General features: G+C 31.2%; 2 protein-coding genes across 3 annotated transcripts in view; both read left to right on the top strand.

Moving 5' to 3' along the window:
• Positions 1-14,718, top strand: part of LOC111641587 (serine/threonine-protein phosphatase 4 regulatory subunit 2-A-like) — a 39,745-nt gene extending 25,027 nt beyond the window's left edge. Inside the window, exons 2-9 of one of the 2 annotated variants that reach the window (XM_023387770.1) lie at positions 595-676; positions 2,934-3,104; positions 6,262-6,355; positions 6,441-6,481; positions 6,559-6,950; positions 12,562-12,708; positions 12,778-12,968; positions 13,071-14,718. In XM_023387770.1, the coding sequence (XP_023243538.1) occupies positions 595-676; positions 2,934-3,104; positions 6,262-6,355; positions 6,441-6,481; positions 6,559-6,950; positions 12,562-12,708; positions 12,778-12,968; positions 13,071-13,175 (1,223 nt within the window). In that variant the 3' untranslated portion in view covers positions 13,176-14,718. Of the gene's footprint in view, positions 1-594; positions 677-2,933; positions 3,105-6,261; positions 6,356-6,440; positions 6,482-6,558; positions 6,951-12,561; positions 12,709-12,777; positions 12,996-13,070 lie in introns of both variants that reach the window. The other variant, XM_023387769.1, reaches the window with a different exon arrangement.
• Positions 14,719-14,806: 88 nt separating this feature from the next.
• On the top strand, positions 14,807-19,477 carry LOC111641588. The gene is made up of 4 exons (XM_023387771.1): positions 14,807-15,193; positions 18,166-18,236; positions 18,316-18,486; positions 18,636-19,477. Exons 2-4 carry the CDS (start codon positions 18,185-18,187, stop codon positions 18,839-18,841), a joined length of 429 nt encoding a protein of 142 aa, XP_023243539.1. The 5' UTR covers positions 14,807-15,193; positions 18,166-18,184; the 3' UTR covers positions 18,842-19,477.
• Positions 19,478-20,192: the final 715 nt, after the last annotated feature.

Raw genomic sequence — 20,192 nt, 5'->3', positions numbered from 1 at the left:
GGTACACACTCGGTAAGTAATCCTATAATTTTTTGTTTATAGCATAGTTTATACAGATTATTCCCAAAAAATTATACGTATTTTGGAAATGTTGAGTCGAATTAGTCTAGAATCGGTTAATTTTATAGAAGAATACCTTTCGAACAGCCTTAGTCCGTAAAGTTCCCACCTATCGGGCTGCGATTGGCTCATGTATATAATCATGCCTACAACGTAATTTTCGGTTAGCGTGGAACGTATCTAAGCGTTATAGGGGGGTCTACTGTATTAGAAATTTTCATTACATCTAGTAGTATAATTTCTGTATATTACATTATATTAATATTACAAGAAATTAATCTACATTTTCTATTTTCATTATATATGAATAATGATGTGTCTCTTATATTAATACAGAATTTTTGTTTGTTTGTTAATACATTTCTACAAGAATCAAATAAAACATATCCCTAAAAATTGGTATGCATAATCTCCCTTATAAAATAGTGTCTAGTAATTAATGCTTTTATATTATTTAAGGAATTGATTTTTATTATTGAAAGTATATTAATAAATAACATAATTTAACGATTAAATCGAATGCATTTCTTACAGATTTCGAAAAGAAAAGGCCTAGTGAAATTCCTCCTATTTTAGATGATTATTTGGTACGGATTGCAAAAACAGGAGATATCATGTAAGACTTATTAATGTTTTTTTTTATTATTACTTTATTTTAGAATTACAGAATAAGTAAGAGTCATCATTCTTTTTACGAATAGAATAATCACTTGTCGGTCTTACTCAATAATTTCTTACAAGCGGAAATATTGAGTAAAGACGAGTGTGGAAACTAAATAAAATGCCAAACATGTACATGTTACGATCAGAATCACAGCTACAAATTACCATAATAATTTAAAATACACTATAAGAACTTCTTGCAATATTTAATTATAAAAAATGTTATCAGGTAATTCATATTTAATCAAACAGAATTGATTAATATGAATTCAAGCTAAAAGTATTCCATATAAACAATGTATAAACTGAATAATAATAAATGAAAGTGGTAGCTAAAGTTACTGAAAATGTTTATCATTAAGTATTTTTTGTTTTTTCTACTAGGGTTTGTTTTATTTTTTTGTTATTTAATATTAAAAATGTTCATTTTTTATTGACAATTATTAAATTTCCAGTCATTCTTTCATATTTATTTATATTGATTATATATTTTGATATGTGTAGTGTTCTTGAGTTACTTAAGTTTTAAGTTACTTAAATTAAACTGTTGTTTAATTAATTAGATAAATTAATTATATTTGAATAATAGGGTAATTTAATCTCTAAATTCTTATTAATTTGACAAAATTAAAGATCTTTAAAAGTAATTATAAAGACGAATAAACAATTGTATATTTTATAATATAAGAATATGTATATGATTTAAAATTGCCTTTTAAAATAATTGATTTTTTCAAACAGTTAAACCTGATTGCACTGTAATAATGATTGTTATTATTTTTCTGACTAAGCATTGGATATCTTGCAGTTATTATCAGTTAAAGAATGATTTAAGTGCTCAATCTGTAATTAAAAACTTGTAAGCTATCTTCCATCTTTGTATAAATTAAATTCAGATACATAAATTTATATGATCTTTAATTATAATATTTAACATTGTAATGAATAATTGTGTTCTGTCCTTACAGTTGTGCAGTGTTCTGTATTTTCTGCATTTCTGCATCATATATTACTTCTGCATTTTGAATTGTTTTAAATATATTGCATAAAACCCATACTTGTGATGAAAAACAGGAAAATGAGTTTATGAAAGCTCTAGAATTTAAACTAGAGAAGTTCTTTCAATGGTGCAATATATGTCTGGAGTTAATAGATTCATTTATGTAACACGTTACATTTTGTGTGGAAAAGAGAGTACACAGAAGCATTTCTATAGTGTTTTCTGAAGAGAATGCTATCATTTTAAATTACTGTAATTATGTTAATTGTTATCCAAGAATATTTTAATGTACTGTATATTAAAGCATTGGAAAATTGTCCAAGTTTCGCATGTGCCCATTGCAATTTTTCAGTGCATACATCTTGTGTCATATGGATACTCAAATTCTTCGTATGTTTGCTATGGCATATCTATTGTCAGTCTTCCTATGGCAACTGCAATTCTATGCCCTTCCAGATTACTTGTGTTTCACAGTTGTGACTAATTCCAACTTTGCAAACTGCAGTACACAAATTGAATCCTATTGTGGAGTTGCCATCTTGTTTATGGTATATTCTGGAGGCAGTAGAAAACATCCAAATCAGACTCGAGACAAAACTCTGACAGTTACTCTATTGATTGATATACTTAGCATACTTTTTGGATAATAATTAGCATAGTTATGGTAATTTAAAATGGTAGCATTCATTTTGGAAGACCCTGCATTTATTTTGCTTCATAATTTTCAAATAGCTTGTAGAACTGAAAAAATAGGCTGAAAATGTTGGCAGCATTTAACACATTCAGTCAGATTACCATATGCACTCTCAGACCCACGTTTCAAGTGCATTTTTTTAAAAATTGATCTGTTATGGATCTATTTGAGTGCATACTTGAACTTGAAACAATGATTTCACAATGATCTTTAAATATGATATGTAATATCTATCAGTATTTATTAAATTACTTGATTATTAGTACTCTAGTCTGCATTAAATTTTTAATCACAATAGTTCTTTAATAAATCACTAGTAGGACTGTACTGAGTAGAAACTTTTATATTGTTAAGACAAAATTCTAATGAATAATTTTAGTCTAAATTAGATTGAAAATACTTGTTAATGTTAAAATTTTATATTTGCAATAAGGTGTATCCTATTTATATATTTGGAAATTTAACCAATTGATTTCTTGCATAGATAAGAAAGCTTATACGATTATATTATCCCAGGTTTCCTTGGAACAAATTAAGACCCCTGTTTCGACGTAAACTAGAAATCGTTCTGAACGACTTTTACGAGACTTGTCCAGCAGATAATTTACCCATACTTCCCAACGTTGAAGCTTTTAAGTATGAAGTCATGCGCAGCAAGTTAATGGAAGCTTTGGATTCGTTTCAGAGGTATTGTGTTACTTATGTTATTTACATTTAAATATTCTTATTTTTATTATTACTATAATACTAAGCTGGAAGTTGTCATGATATATACCTGAATTTTTTTGTGCATTTATCAATCAATTTAATAGAAAATTATTTAATGTAGAAAATAAATTAAACTAAATATGTTTTATTTCATGTTGGTTCAAAATTATATTCATTGTTAAGAAACTCCCATACTAGGAGTGGTCAAACCTTGTTGCAATGGGAGCCACACAATGTCTATCAGAAATACATGACTGCCGCATACAATCACTGTGTACAACACACTACTTCAGGGATTGACAACTTTTGTGTACATAAGATCTACATTTGATCTTAAAAATGCTTGTGTGGTAAAAATGTGACTTGATGTAGTAGGCATAGTCTAAGTGGCGAAGGAGGATGGGAAATATATACTATGTTTAGATAGATAAGAAAAGCCACAATTTAATTTAAAACATAAAGAAAGGGTACTTACATTTTAAACAGAATAAAAATTGAAACTCAATGTTGTCACTTTTGGGGACCACCACTTCACCCTTTCTCTCTCTATTGTGTCCCAACCTACTCTCTCTGTCCCTCTTCCCGCCTTTCTTTTTTTTTTTTGTTTTGGTTTTGTCTACATTTCTTATTTCCCTTTTACAACTGTACGCAAATCAATTGCACATGGACTGACAAAACTGCATCTGAGGGAGAACGCGGAGTTCCTATATCACTACAATTGCATTTGCACGTTACATTCACGCATTGCATTCGGTTACAAGTGTAACACATTAAGTCAAGACATCATGAGCGATCAACCAAAATTGGCTTTGTGATCGACTTGTTGGCCACCCCTGCACTACATAATAGTCAGAAAATGTACAAAAATGTTATGTATGTAAACAGTATGTACCAAGTTTATAAAAAGAAATTGTATAAGTATGTGGGAGTCTTGATAATAATCTAGAAGAATAAAACTTTTACATACGCTGTCAGTTGTTTTTTTTTTTTTTTTAACAATTGATGTGTACTTATATCACTTACAGTGTGTAATCAACAGAAATTTTACGTCTATGGCAGTGGTTCCTAAAGTATACACTGTAGAGCCTTAGGGAGTCAAGGCTTCCTCATGGATGCCACGAAATATAAAATTATCATTTTACTTCTAATTTCAATTCAAGATGATAAGATGCAACATTTAGCAGACCTGGTGCAAATCATTAACTCAGTAATAAAGGTGGCACATAGAATCACAAAATGTAAAAAGCCTCATACCATCGCAGAAAAACTCATTCTACCAGCTGCTGTAGATATGGTGAACATTATGATCGGTGAGTCTGCTGGAAAGAAGCCTTCAAAAGTGCCTTTGTCCAATAACACCATCAGTTGCAGAATACAGCACAAGGACCTCCAATTGAACATTGGAGGTCCTTGTGCTATATTCCGTTCAGTTAATTGAAAAAATATAAGGGAAGAAATTTCTGTTGCAGCTGGATGAGGACACATATAATAATAATGATGCTCACTTGATTTGCAATGTACGGTTTATAGATAGTAATAACTGGGGGCGAATCCTGACCAAAATATTTGGGCATGCTGAAAGCTATAATAAGAATAATAGGCCTATCTCTAGCACTAAACAATAGTCAGAAACATTATTTGATGTGAATAAAAAAAGTATGGTAATGTTTTGTCTCATACATTTCAACTGCTACAGAAAATTTATATTTTTCTTAAAAGAGAAAGACCACAAGTAAATTTTGTGAATGAAGATTTTTTTGGTAAAACTAGCATACTTATATGATAGTTTTGAAAAGATGAACACTCTGAATCTCTCCCTGCAGGAAAGCAACACAGTTTTTAAAGCTGATTGAGAAAATTTCAGCTTTTATAAAAAAAAAAAAATTAAAACTATGGAAAAGAAAAATAAATGAAGATGGAGGAAAAGAATGTTTCCCCTCGTTGCAATACTTTTTTAACCCCTAAGTTGATTCCTCTCGAGGTATAAAATCTATTTCTGAAGAACATTTATCACAGCTTATCACCTGGATTGAGAAATATTTTCAAAATAATGATAATATCGATAAATTTTCATGGATTGAAGATCCATTTAATGCCAGAGCTCCATCTGAATTTACTGCTGAAGAAGAAGAGAATCTTATTGAGTTGTAAACAAAATTTAGCAGATGGAATTAACTGAATTTTGGATATCAGTAAAAGATGAATATCCCTTCTGAGTAGTAAAGCTCAAAGAATCTTAATTCCCTTTGCGGCTTCTTATTTGTGCGAAATTGAGTTTGTCACTGCAATAAAAAACTAAGCATTGTATGAAAAACAATATGGGGAAGGAAATGAGGGTGACTGTGTCCATTAGTTTGATTTCAAAATTTGAGAAAATATGCAGTGATCAACAGGCTCATCCATTCCATTACTTATAATTAATTGAATTTATTCAATTACTTTTTTTTTTTTTCTTATCTTAAATACATGTTTTATTTATTTTTCACTTAATGTCCTAACTCTTCAATTTAAAAAAATATTGGCTATTTCCCAAATTGTACTTGTTAGAATTTGACATAGCGCATCTTGGGAAAATCTGGATTTATCAAGGGTGCAGAGAATCAAAAAAATTTGGGAACCACTGATCTATGGGATATTTCCAACTTGCCTATGGTGTAACAAAATAATACAATAATTTGTGCGCATCCTGTATTAAAAAATGATGGAGTATAAACATACAAGTAAAACTTCTATTATATAATTACACAATTGAAATAAAATAATAATAATGTTTGAATTTTAATCAATAACACAGAAATTACAAAAAAAACTGAAGAAGAATATTTTCGTTTTAACTACAATAAATTTTTATAACTGATTTGATAATATAGAAGTTAAGACTTATACAAATCTAAATTAAGCATAATGATTTCTGAAATGAAATAAAAGTTACATTACATAATTCTTCAAAAAGTTAATTTATACCGAATATCACTTATATTTGCATCTCATGAAATACGATATTTTGTGAGATGATTCCCATTTAGTTATCTATGGTTGAATTTAATATATGACATAAACACTCACTCAATCACATGTACACACATACATGTATGTATGCATATAAATTAGCCATTAATCAATATTTTCTTCTTAGTGCACCATTTACAATTCAGCGACTCTGCGAATTGGTGACAAATCCTAGAAAACATTACAGACGCACAGATAAATTCATGAGAGGATTAGAAAAGGTTAGCCCATTGTAATAATCAATATTTTAGAATAATTTCACATAATTTAATGTTTATTGCTTTTTCCTCTTTTATTTAAATATAGAATATTCTTGTTGTCAGCACTATCGAACCAAAATCCTCATCGTGAGTTTGAGTTTTATATTTATAATGCATTTAAATTATATTCTGTAATAAAAATTCTTATTACATGCTATTTTTAGAATACATGAAGTTAATCATAATGGAAATAATGCAGTAATTGTAAATGGCCTCATCAGTAATTCATCCAACATCATCACCGACAATTCTGCACTCAACAGCAATCTCAAGGACAACCCTCCATTAGACAACTTTGCCAGCGTATTTTCTGCCTCTACCATTGCATCTACAGTTACGGCTACGATGGAAGTGGAAGTGTCAAGCATGACCCAAGATAACGACATCAACTCTCACATAGATCATTCTGATGATGAAGACATTAATCACATTACTGCAGAAGTGGAGAGTACCGTCGGGCATCCAGTCGTTAGTGCAATGGACATCTCGCCTGATATCAGCGATGATATTGAAGAAAAAGTGCATAACCAAATTGAACCATGCACATCTTCAACAGGTAAGAAAATATTAATTTTTTATTACATTTTTATTAATGTAATTTTCAGTACATTTCAACATATTCTACATACACAGAATATACAAGAAAACTTCTGTATTGTTTACCCTTGGAGTTCTTGATATCTGAGATGCCACAACACATATTTTTTAATTTTTTTATATTTAAAATGTCAAAAAATTTTTGTTTTTCTAACTTTTCAATCTAGATGACATGCCTTTGACATTTTTTTTTTTAATCGGTGATTGATTTCCAAATTTTCAATGGTTTATGTATGTTAAATAAAACATTCTTCTGAATAAAAATATCTGCTTGAAGGATTTTATATTTATTACTGTTGGTATTTTTTAAGGAAAATATCATTGTTGACATGTGGAAACCCCATAAATGTCAAAAATCAAATTTTAAAGGAGCAACAAAAGGCAAATTAATATTGTGTGTGAAGGTTCATTATAATTATTTAATTACCTAATATTTACTATCGACTAAACTCAACAACAGAAGAAAAAGATTTAGAAAAGAACTAAAATTTTATTATTATTATTGCTGAGGTATCCACATTAATGCAGACTGTCTGATTATATGCAAGCTTATTACAAATTCTATTGGTGGAATGTCTTTGAGATTTTTGCAGAACATTTATAATCCAAGAACATACAAAACAATGATGTAAAACTTACTTGATCTATAGTGGATCTTACGAGATTTTCAGGCATCAATTATAATATACAGTAGAACCCTTCTAATCCGTCATCTTTGGGACTGGGGGTATGGTCGGAACGCAAAAAAAGTCGGATTATCAGAAAAAAGTAAAATAAACAATCTTCTCCTTTGTCCAGTTTTTGTAGCTCTGCTAATTTTTCATTTAATGAAAGAGTAACGTGTTTACGTTTTACTCCTGACATGTTGAAAACACACACAAAACTGTACATGTACTGTACACACAATGCAAAACATATACTGTAACGAACACAGGAAAATGCCACGGACAGTGAGTCACCGATGAGTCGGGACAAGTTTCTTGACTCTGACCACGGTTGGATTAACCAGAGTGATGGACTATCCGAGGGTGGACTAGAGGGGTTCTACTGTATATCTTAGTTATTTATTTACAGAAATTTTGTAAGAGGTACTCATTAAATATTTAACGATAACATAGGGATTTTTAACAGTATGGGACTGTCTTTTTGATCCTTTCAATTATAAATTACATAAAAAACACTGCATCGTCAAACTAATGTTTTATTATTTAAATTTTGTAAATAATTTAGTTAAATGATACTCATATTTAAATTTGTTAACTGTTAACTTATAATAAACATTTTGAGAAGTTGCATAAATGTTTTAAATTCCTAAATATTGCAACTGTATTAGTAACCTTCATATTTTTTCATCAATAATTACTTTGAAATTTATGCAACTTTAAGATGAAATAAATAAAACTTGAATTTAGAAATATTTTTGTAATTATACTGTATTATTTCTTAACAGAAAAATATGATNTACTGTATTAGAAATTTTCATTACATCTAGTAGTATAATTTCTGTATATTACATTATATTAATATTACAAGAAATTAATCTACATTTTCTATTTTCATTATATATGAATAATGATGTGTCTATTTTCATTATATATGAATAATGATGTGTCTCTTATATTAATACAGAATTTTTGTTTGTTTGTTAATACATTTCTACAAGAATCAAATAAAACATATCCCTAAAAATTGGTATGCATAATCTCCCTTATAAAATAGTGTCTAGTAATTAATGCTTTTATATTATTTAAGGAATTGATTTTTATTATTGAAAGTATATTAATAAATAACATAATTTAACGATTAAATCGAATGCATTTCTTACAGATTTCGAAAAGAAAAGGCCTAGTGAAATTCCTCCTATTTTAGATGATTATTTGGTACGGATTGCAAAAACAGGAGATATCATGTAAGACTTATTAATGTTTTTTTTTATTATTACTTTATTTTAGAATTACAGAATAAGTAAGAGTCATCATTCTTTTTACGAATAGAATNATTGTCACATTTGTAGTCGACAATACCAAAAAGTTTTAGGTTTGTTTTTTTTACTTTTGTTGAAATAAAAGCAAATTTCTTATTTACTCAAGATAATTGCAGATCTTATCAATGGATTTAAAATTATAAAATGGCCAAATTTATATATAATTTTTAAATATTAGTAATTTATTTATAGTGATGATGATAAATGTGTTCATCTTACATCTTTTGTCACAGAAAAGTCTCTCAAAATGTTGTTTGAATCATTACTATTTATAAAGTTGTNTTTAAAATTATAAAATGGCCAAATTTATATATAATTTTTAAATATTAGTAATTTATTTATAGTGATGATGATAAATGTGTTCATCTTACATCTTTTGTCACAGAAAAGTCTCTCAAAATGTTGTTTGAATCATTACTATTTATAAAGTTGTATTTTCATTTTACTTGCTTACTTGCATTTATTTATAAAGATGTACTGTACTTGAAAGTAAAATAAAAATGTTTCTTTATTTATCTACAATAGAATCCACTTATTGTAATCGTGTATGTCATTGGCTGTCTAATATTATTAGAATTAGCATACACAAGTGAAAACATATTTATAAAACTTTGTTTATTATATTTAGCATTATTTTGAAGAAAATACTGGTAGGTATTTTTAAGTTTTATTTTTACCCTATTAAACTGCATTTAGGTGAGCTCTACTTACATTAAATATCAATAATATTACAACTGGCCTACCGAAGATGTTATTTAAGGTGTTAAGAATAATGCTTTTTTAGATTGGCCAGATGTAACATAATGTAATAAGATCCTGTTCAAACACAGCCTTATTCTCAAAGATTGATAATGTAAAGTTGTTATCAATTCTAGCGTTGTGTCTTAAGCTCCAAACATACTCAGTATAATAGTTTAATTGAATATATGACCACTATGCTTTGACCCTTGGCAGGACTTCTTTCTCAGCTATATTATGTCCTTTGGTGGACAAAGGCTTTTTCCATAACCCTCTACATTTCCCCTCTCTAGCCACTTTCATCCATTGTCATTCTCTAAGTCTCTGTTCCATATGTAAGCACCAGAAGCATGCATTGGTTGAAGGTTACTTTTTCCAAACTTATGGAAATTTTGCTTTTAAAGATGTTCTTCATTTTTCCATGAGCCATTCAACCTAAACCAGGGGTGGCAAAGTCAAGGCATGCATGTTCAAAGTGACACTTAAGGAGAAATCAATTTGAAGTCTAAAACTTTGGCATGCATAAACATTTTTTGAAGTTAAGTATGCTTACTATATGGCACATGAGCACAAAAAGTTTGCCATCCCTGACCTAGGCAAATCCTTCTTTCCACTTCTATCCCTTGGTAGGACTTCTCACACACTATTTAGGCAGTAGGAGAAATCACAAAGAGACCAATGAACACTCAATATCTACAGTAACAATGGTATGTATTTCAGATAGTCAATCTGCTCCTCTAACTGTTCTTATTACAAAAGAAGTAAATTACGGGCATCTAAAATACATGAAGGTTACATTACAAACATCATGATTAATAATCAAAATAAATTAAAACTGTTTTATATAAACATGATTTATTATTATAACACCGTATCTTCAAATTTAGTTATCCTTTAACATTAAATATATGTGCCAAAAAGTGTGTGATAAGTCCTACTGGTAGATAAAACCTAGTGGTCATATATTCAGTTATATTTTAGTAATAGAGGGACATAAAGCACATCACCAATCATAATAATAGTTTAAACTGATGGCATTTTTTACATATAAACTGGGCAATGCACTGCATAGTAAGTGGAGGTACGAGATGGTGCCTAACATCTACCTCTAGTACCAAATTTAATTCCTAATTGTTAATTGTAGCAAAAAACAGCCCGATTAATTATGATGGTCATTTGGTTTGGCATTTTTTACTTCACTGTTACGCTTAATGAATTACTAATAATTAATAACTCTTCACAATATAAAATTGTTTAACATTGTTGAAACCATGTCGGTATTTTTTCCTTTTTTCAAACATTATGTAGTGCAGTCACTTATACACGTATCAACTGAATAAAAGTTAATGATGAAAAATGCTAAGTGGTTGAGTGATTTACTACGTCGTGTTTGAAAAAAGAAAAGAATTTTTAATTGTTTTATGTCAGAGTAAAACCGGAATTTTATTACAGTAATTGTAGTCTTATTTACCTACCCTGCTTAATGCTATCATTCAGTTTTTGTTATTGGTAAGGGCAAATCTCAAAGTGATTATGTTAGGGCTGTTTGCAATGTGCAGTTTTCTTACTAAACTGGCTTTTACTTTTTGAGGTCAAAAGAAGTGACAAAAACATCACTTCTTTTGACCTCATCTTCATTAGAACAGGTTCTGTGGCAAAAGCAGTTGACTTAATGGAAAGCTGCCTTGCAACATTTGCCAATTATTGAAATCCACCAATGGAGAGACTAGTTGTTGTATTTTTTTAAGTCTGTAAAAACAGCACAAAATAATTCTCTTAAAAGACAATAATGTCAATAAAATGTCCAATAAAGACTAAACAAAAATTGTCACATTTGTAGTCGACAATACCAAAAAGTTTTAGGTTTGTTTTTTTTTTCTTTTTTTTCACACTTTTAAGTATCAAACGTCATTCAAATATGGCTTGTGAGCACTAAGATTGGCTTTACTAGTCATTTGCTTCATTGGCTTTACTTTAGTAGTCATTCAAATAGTTTGGATCTTTTATCTAAATATCTTGTATTATATAGAAATATCTAAAATTAAGCATTCGTTATTGATTTTCTGATTGCTACCCAAATGTAGATTGTTTAACAATGTTAATTTAGTATTAATTTCTAGAGAAGATGAGATAAATTTACTGTTTTCTGTTACGTCATTCAGTTGCACTTGTTCCCGTTTTGTTACAAAATGACAGTCCATTCTGAAAACATCCAGTCTGACACATACTCATGATTCATGGCTTTTGTTAATTTGGCTCTTAAGAATGCAAGAAATGAGCCCGTTGCAAATACTCCTTTTAAGTTGATTTTGCTGTGTTTAAATGCATTATTTGTTTAGTATACATTACTTATCCTTTTAAGAAAAATACTTTGAAACACTTTAACTCATAAAAACTATAATTTTAACACACTGTTTAAGTTTGAGATTACTTTTCCATTTGATAACTGAGTGTAGTAGCCAAATTAAAACATAATAATGTAATAGAGCAGGGGTGGGCAAGCAANTTCTGTAAATACATAATACACTCTGGTATGTATATTTAGAGAAAATTTAAAGCATGAATCTGACATAACATCCTTTTCTAAATTAAACACCATATCCATACGTGGTTAAAGAAAGAAGAAAATCTGATAGACTATTATTTTATTTGTATTCTTATTTATTACATACTACTATAAGTTTATCTTTCATTCACACAACTTTTTCACATTCAGGACTAAATTTTCTGTATTGCTGAGCAGAATCAGTAATGGCATTTATCTAATGTAGCCAGAAGTATATATAATATATAGATTACTGAATGACTTTTTTTCATTAAATATGCATATTTTTTGTTTATTTTACAGTAAATAATTTGCAGAATGTTCCTTGTTCAGAAAATTCATCGTGTGGGGAGATTTCATCCGAAGTCGAGACAGATATTAATTCTTCTTCTGATACTCAAATTGTTCCAGAAAATACAAAATGCATTCTTGAGGAAGACAATCCTACTTGTTAGTTTCAGTTTTAAAGTTATTATAACTGATGTTATGAGTTTGTAAAGATTGTTTTTTTCCCCCCAGCTGACGTTTACACAGAATCTCACAACGTCAATCCCAACGATGCGGTCGAAGAGGAGGAAGAGAAAACAACAGATCTAGATGTGGAAAGCACTGAAATTATTGCCAGTGAACAGATCAGCAGCACCACTAATTTAAATCTTGTTGATCCACAAACCGTGGAACTGTTTGCAAGCAGCACTAATGAATTAGAAGTGGGTAGCATTGTTTGTAATTTAAAGGTGTGCATTTAAAATTTTGCAAGAAGTAAAACAAAAAGCTGATATCCAAATAAGTAACTCAAGTAATTCTTACAGGAGATAAAAGATCAGAAGAAACAGGAAATAATGGAAACCGAAGCTTCTCTGACTAAAGAAGAGAAAACAGTGAGCGACGAAGCAGAACCGATGGAACAAGACTGAATGTTATTTATAGTTTATAATCAGATTTAAGAGATATCTGCCAAAATGTTTATGCAGAATATTTGCACAAGTAGGTAATGTCTAGTGTTTGTGTCACAACAGTTGTACAAACAATTATTGCAGTTCGAAAGAGATCATTATTTAAAATAGACAAAAAAAAAAGCTGTATTCTTCCATTGTTTTTGTTAATCCAATTTGTCTTCAACTCCCGCAGCTAAAAAAATAATTCATTCCTGTACGGTGATAATGGGAAATGTGTTTTGTATATAAGTACCCATTTTGCTCCATGCTCTTAGAGTTTTTGTGCAAGGCTACTTTCCATCAATATTTTATATGTTGTAAAATAACAATTTGAATTATTTTTCTTTCAGTTTTAATTATATATACATAGATTTAATGAATCCTACTTAATTTTTATTTTCTCAAAATTGCTGTTTGAAGCGGTCGTCTCCTCAAATAACTCTTTTGTCTTTGAACATTTCGGTAGTGTAATCAAGAAATTTGCATTAGTTTTCAGTCGTGGTTTTCGATGCAAACTTCTAAGATATATATATGCAACTTTTGAGTTTAATCCAAATTGTATTTTGTACAAACACTTCTATGATATGTATGTTAAAAAATTCAGTTTAAATATCTGTACATGTGGATGTAATTTATGGTGTATGTCAGGATCATTTGGTACATATATTTATGTGAATTGGTAGATAAAGATGTACAGTTTAGAATAGTTATAAATTTTATTATCATTTTAGATGATTTTCCTGTTACTCTCGGAGTTTCTTTGAAAGTCACCTGTGCATGTTTTGTTATATGAAATTCTGTTTTTATCATAAATGCAGAAAGAAAGAGAATCATTTTTGTGGTAAGTGTTCTGTAAATACATAATACACTCTGGTATGTATATTTAGAGAAAATTTAAAGCATGAATCTGCCGTAACATCCTTTTCTAAATTAAACACCATATCCATACATGGTTAAAGAAAGAAGAAAATCTGTTGCCGAATTGTATATTTTTTTAAAACCAGACCACGAAAGACAGACGACAAAAAGTTCATTTATAGATAATTTTTTTTTAAGATGTTTTCAATGTAATTTGCTTGGAAATTGTGCCAAAAACCAAGAAAAATGTTAGTTTTACTTGTTTCAATTGTTTGCAAGCATAGTATTTCCACAGTTTCTGTCTTGTATTAAGATTGTTCCAAGCTCTAACGGAGGGTAGAGTCCGACTCCTTGCAGCATTTTAGACACCGTTTTTTATCTCGGGGCTCCGTGGGCGCTCGAGACGAGGCCGCGTCGCATCCAGAGTGCGTCTCGACCCCTCTCCTTTTAATCTTTAATTATTTTATACTTGTAAAAACAGAATTTTGATCCTATTGGTGTGAACTTTAAGCATCTTGTGAAAGGTTGTGTTGTACATAAAAAAAAAAAGAGAAAGAGAAATACCGAGAAGAATTATTTGAAACGAGCAGCAGGATTTGGCTCCTTGAATGCACAAATTGTAATTGTAAAAAATTTTTATAATTAGTGGAAATAAAAATTTACAGATAACCAGTTATGCATCTTCCTTGCTCTCAAGTATTAATTAATTAACACTTAACAAAATTCAAAAATAATGTAGTCTTTGAGTAAAATGCCCGCACGAGGTTTTCTAATTGTAAAAATAATTTCTTTGTTTAATTTAATTCAGTTAATTTCATTTTAAGTGGCAGAAACAGCCAGGTGTGTATGGCTTACCGGAAGTGGAATGTGCGCATGTGCTACGTTTCTCCATTGACAGTTTACCGAAAAATCAATCAATCTAATGGTAGAAATGTATAACGTTGGAGGAAATTAAATAAAAAGGAAATGTTTTGCCTCCTCTTCCCTCATTTCCTCGTCTTTGGAACGTCTACCGCATCCCGATGACGTCACGTCGTCATCATCAGCCTCTCCAGACTCAACATGTCTTCTCTAGATGTCAGAATCTGTCGTTGCTTCTACGGAGATAAGGGCTAAAGAAGAGCTTTCTGCATCATCAGGTACGAATTTTTCTACCTCCTTATAGTGTAATGTATTGTTAAATCATTTGTATCCTCTATTTTTGTGTGTATGAGGCTAAAAAAAATTTCGATTTTTTTAAATGTACAAACTACGTAATTCGTGGGAGGTAGTTTTAAAAATTCGCTACATTTAGACAACGAAGCGTTACAAAAAAAGGGTGTGGGTGGTGTACCGTGCGTTATTCGTGTAGAAATTTGCATATTTAATGGTACGAAAAGGTCATTTCGTGATCGAATGTAATCTTTAACGTTAATTTATTCGTGTATTCGTGAAATGATTGAAGTCTAGTAACGTTTTAAGATGGAGAAGATGAGCCGTTCGTCCGGAAAAATCATCCACATCATCAAGAAGAGTGGGTTTGTCTATCCGTTCTAATGGTTTCTAGGGATAGCGTGGAGAAGGAGAAGGAATCGATAACTCTGTAGGAATTTGATAGGATCTTTCCTGTTAAAAAATACGAAACTGTAAGTTTAATTTGCATAAAGCTTATGCAAATGAGCTCGTGCGTATTAGGTATCCAAAAGATACAAAGTGGCGCCCGGCGTTACGTTTAAGATGGGACGAGTTTGTATGTGTTTACGTGTAGAACGTGATGGCTTTGAATAATTTTAATGTATATCAGGTATACCGTGTAATACAGTAAAAGTTTACACAAATAATTCTGTTAGGAACGTCCAAAAATAGAGGTTAGAATCGAAAGGTGTTAATCAATTTTCGTAATCTCGAATTGCAGTTTATTTTTGTGCTTAATTTCCAGAGTTTAAGCCCAAATAGCTCGTATACCTTATAGTTTAACGTAATATATGTACCATAATTTAATGTTTAAAACCCCTATGGGTGCATCTCATAATCTAACTCTAGATATCCATAATTTGATCCTGTATGGAGTATATCTGACTATATTATGGGTTGTAATTCTTAAATTTTGCCCACCAGTGACGAATGGATGAACTTTGCCCCTTTTGGGCAAAATACCACTGAACACCGAGTTGGTCGCGATTTCGTTCCTAACCAACGGTCTGGTACTTGGAATTTTCGCGTTATCTTCACGTGTGTAAAACTAAATAAGGAACCAGTTTTTCAAAAATGTCCTCCAGAGAGGCCCTATCCCCTTGGCTGACGGATCTCCCAAGCGTCGCGTTGCCACATCCCATTAAACCAATTCAATTGTTTAAGTTTTGCCGTATAATTTAACGCAAAAACACAGGAAAAATTCAATTTTTGATTATTTATTTATGCCAGAAACCATAAATAAAATGTCAGCAAATGAAACTCGGAAGGCCTTTTGCACTTAATATGCTCGGCATAAAAGATAGATTTTTCATTATTTAAATTTATGCAAATCAATTTATCGACTTATATCATGAATAATTTCTCAACGGTTTAAATATTGAGCATTTAATTAATGTATATTTTTCCCCCTGCTGAACTACCGACGTGTGATAATATTGAAATTCTAGAAAAAAAAATATTGGCGTAGTATAATAATAAATTATGATGATTTTCCCCTCTTGTGTATTCTCCAAAAGATTTACGATTTTGCTTCTGACATTTACAGGGGTTTTTTTTTAAGTTATAGAACCGTAAATATGAAATTTCATTTTAAAAAATCGTTGGCCAATTGCCCGTTTCGAACGGGGTCGTCGCTCTTTTTTTCTTTGGATTTTTTCGAAATTTCGCTTTGTATAAAATTTTTCACAAATGAAATCACCGAATAAAGCCATGAATTCAATTAAATTGCATTGTAACGCTGTCGTCCACAAATGGGCTTTCGCTGCTCTTACGCCAGACAATAAAGTTACCCCTACTCGATGCCGCCTGGAGTAATATTTAGCGGTTTAAATGCAAATGGGACATTTCGGGACGTTTTTTGTAAAAGATATTTAGTACCGAAACTTGCCGTTACGGTACTTTTGGCACTGTATGCAGCCAGCAGCCTTGGAAGACAGTCACACTGCACGTACAGTTGCACACACTGCAGTTACCTTTCAACGCTGTTCGTCGGCTTTAGAATTGAGCAGTATCCTCTGCTCTGTGTAACTTGAATGTCTTGTATAAATTTAATATTGCTTGCAGCGTCGTAGTGGTGAGTTTTGGTACTAATTTTTATTATGAAAATGTCTTCCGTATGTTCGAAGCGATATCTTTGGTTGCATTTGGGCTGCTAAGTACCTTTATAGGAAGCGTTAAATAGAAGTACCTTAATTACCATCACCCGATATATTTGATAAATTAAGTGTTGTCACTAAATAAAAGGGTGTCGCAATCTTCAGAACTTTATTATAGAAGGCCAAAGCTTTATATGAACATGATGTTATTGCACGGACATAGAATCGTGTTTAGAAGTTTGACGAGACGTCATTAAAGGACCCTTACAATGACGTCACGCCGAACAAACCAAATTTTAGTGCATTTGTTTAACATGATATTTGTTTCGCAAATAGCCATGTAAAATCTAAATAATCGAGGGGAGGACCGAGGCTTTGCGTTGGCTTCTCCGGAGTTTGGATGCGAAATGTAATATTTTTCCTCGTTTATAATCTTTATTTATAATCTGTCAAGACAATAAATATTGTTCTAAGAGAGTGTGCCAAAATTTCGTTATTTTCTTTTTTTTTTGTGTGTGTGTTGAAGTTTGGTCTGTTCTTGCGATCTTCTATCATCGTAACTAACTATTCATTTATTCTTTGAGTTTTGAGGACAGACATCTCGTCTTTCTGTCTCCTAAAATAAGTTTCTTCAAATTTATCGATTTGTTAAATTAAAAAAAAGTTTTATAATAGAGTAAATATTGAACGTCGATAAATGTAATTTAATATCAATGTTATAATCGATACAATGACACCATTCTTCTTTGTTCCCGCGCGTTGCAAACCCGCTAAATCCTATAAATAACTAATTTAGAGTGTTTAAAATCTCCTAATCAAAAAAGTTTCACGCTAATTTTCAGATCGACTAACTTTACATCAATGGAAGTGTTCCTTATCCTCTCCATTTTGATCATGGCGAGCATCCGGTATTGTACGTATCGTTTTGATTTTGCAATACGCAATAAACCGTTTCACATTGTTGCAACTGACAGATTTTTACGTGTTCTCAGGTGACTGCATCAACTGTTACACGTGCAGTTCGTGGAACGGGACCAATATCAATTGTCACGATCCGTTCAACCCGGCCATGAGTACCTACACGGAGGATTGCATGATGCCTAAAGAAGGCCACATTGGGCAGTTTCCAGCAAATTTCTGTATCAAAATCATCGGAAAAACAGGTAAAACCTCGATTTCCCCTATCTTAGTTATCGTTTTCATTCAAGTTTTGCGCGTTTCTGTGAAGTATCCTTAACATAGTGTACGTTTGATGTAGAACGAAAAATGCCATCGGCAATAACGAACTTTTTTTCTACCTTTTTCTTAACAGCAGAAGATAATATCGAGCTAGTGATACGTATGTGCACGCTAGAGAACATGGACAATCAGTGTGGTGTGTTTAAATTCGAAAACAATGAACTGAAAGGATGTATCCTCACCTGTGATTACGATGGTTGCAATGGAGTCTCCGTTATGCTGGCCAGTGCTGCTTTGATCTTGACGTTTCTTCTGTTAGGTAGTTACACAATGGTGTGAACTATTCTACAAGAAAGAAACCCCCAAAAACTGTCTATGTTATGTATGTTGTTATATGCGGTAACGATGCCTACCTACTGTACCAAACAATTGGGTCTCGTTATTCCGCATTAACTTATAAACGTGGAATATACTTTTATATGTGTACGTTTTAGTTGGTAACGTTACTTTAACCGAGATGTACAGGATGTTAATGGCATATCAACATGCTTACAAATGGCACAAACTTTTCTAAAACCATCCCCTCATCCGTTCTTAATTCTTAAAAAGTAATTTTAAAAACTTTTTCTCTTCTATAAATCTTTTTAAAAAACCGGGAACGTCCGGTCTACTATTTCAGAATATACAAAAATTTCTTGAGATGCCTTCACACGTGATCAAGTTACGTCACACCACTCATATCCTCCCATAAGTGTCCATCCAATTCTTATTAAACTATGTAACATTTTATTCCTTTATCCGCCATTTTTATTTCGAGATTATTTGTGTAAATTAATTACAGAAAAAACAAAAAAGAATTGTTAGCCTTCGATGTTACGATGCCAAATTGTATTATAAATATTTATTTATGTAGATAAGATGGGCGTATATTCTGTTTTCATCAATAAATAGTATCTGATCGATGCTCTGGTCTAGTTTGCAACACGCGTCACGAGAACTGTAACGCTAGAGAAATCGTAAATTCTTTTATTCGTAGTGTGACGAAACCAGTTAGGTCGAACACAATCGTAGTTCGGTCGGTAATGACACGTTGCCACCCTTAATTCTAAATAATTAGTGATAAAAATAAAACAAATGTCGTGACCCGGTCGCCATTGTTAACATTTTGCTGATGAGGATCGATAAGACACTTTTAATCATACACGTGGTCCATAAATCACGGATGTTACACGGGAAATGGCTTTTGGGTGTGTCCGATCGATAGTGTTAAAAATTTTGCAAACTCGCTTCGATGCAAATGGCCATCACGTCTCAAGGGCACGTTACGAGAGCGTGAAGTTCCGTGATTATTGACTTGATACTGGTCTGATTCTCCTAGTAATATTTTAAGGCTAGACGCCATTTTGTTTTATAGACATTACGGGTCTTCAATACGGATTCTTCCTTAAGAAACGCTCTGCATATTAGAAAACCAGTAAAATTTTCTTTCTTCATAAGACCAAAGTAAGCTCAAGTGAAATATAATTTTAAACAGTTGAAAGTGCAAACAATGGGCAATTATGTGGATCTTTAATAAACGTTTATCTCGCTATCCAACGCATTATTCATCCCAATACACCAAGATTACACTGTTTTACACCACCAAGAATGTTCAGATTCTTCATTACCTTATTTTCTTGATAACTCCAGA

Source organism: Centruroides sculpturatus, unplaced genomic scaffold, assembly GCF_000671375.1.
Source record: "Centruroides sculpturatus isolate CEXI.00-Female unplaced genomic scaffold, Cexi_2.0 scaffold1532, whole genome shotgun sequence".
Classification (NCBI taxonomy): Eukaryota; Metazoa; Arthropoda; class Arachnida; order Scorpiones; family Buthidae; genus Centruroides; species Centruroides sculpturatus.
Note: the sequence above shows the minus strand (reverse complement) of the source record. Positions and strands in the feature narration are given on the sequence as shown.

Coding starts and splice junctions, on each gene's coding strand:
- LOC111641588 (XM_023387771.1), top strand. CDS start 18,185: ATGGAAGTGTTCCTTATCCTCTCCATTTTGATCATGGCGAGCATCCGG. Junction 18,237..18,315: donor CATGGCGAGCATCCGGTATT/GTACGTATCGTT, acceptor ACGTGTTCTCAG/GTGACTGCATCAACTGTTAC. Junction 18,487..18,635: donor CAAAATCATCGGAAAAACAG/GTAAAACCTCGA, acceptor TTTTCTTAACAG/CAGAAGATAATATCGAGCTA.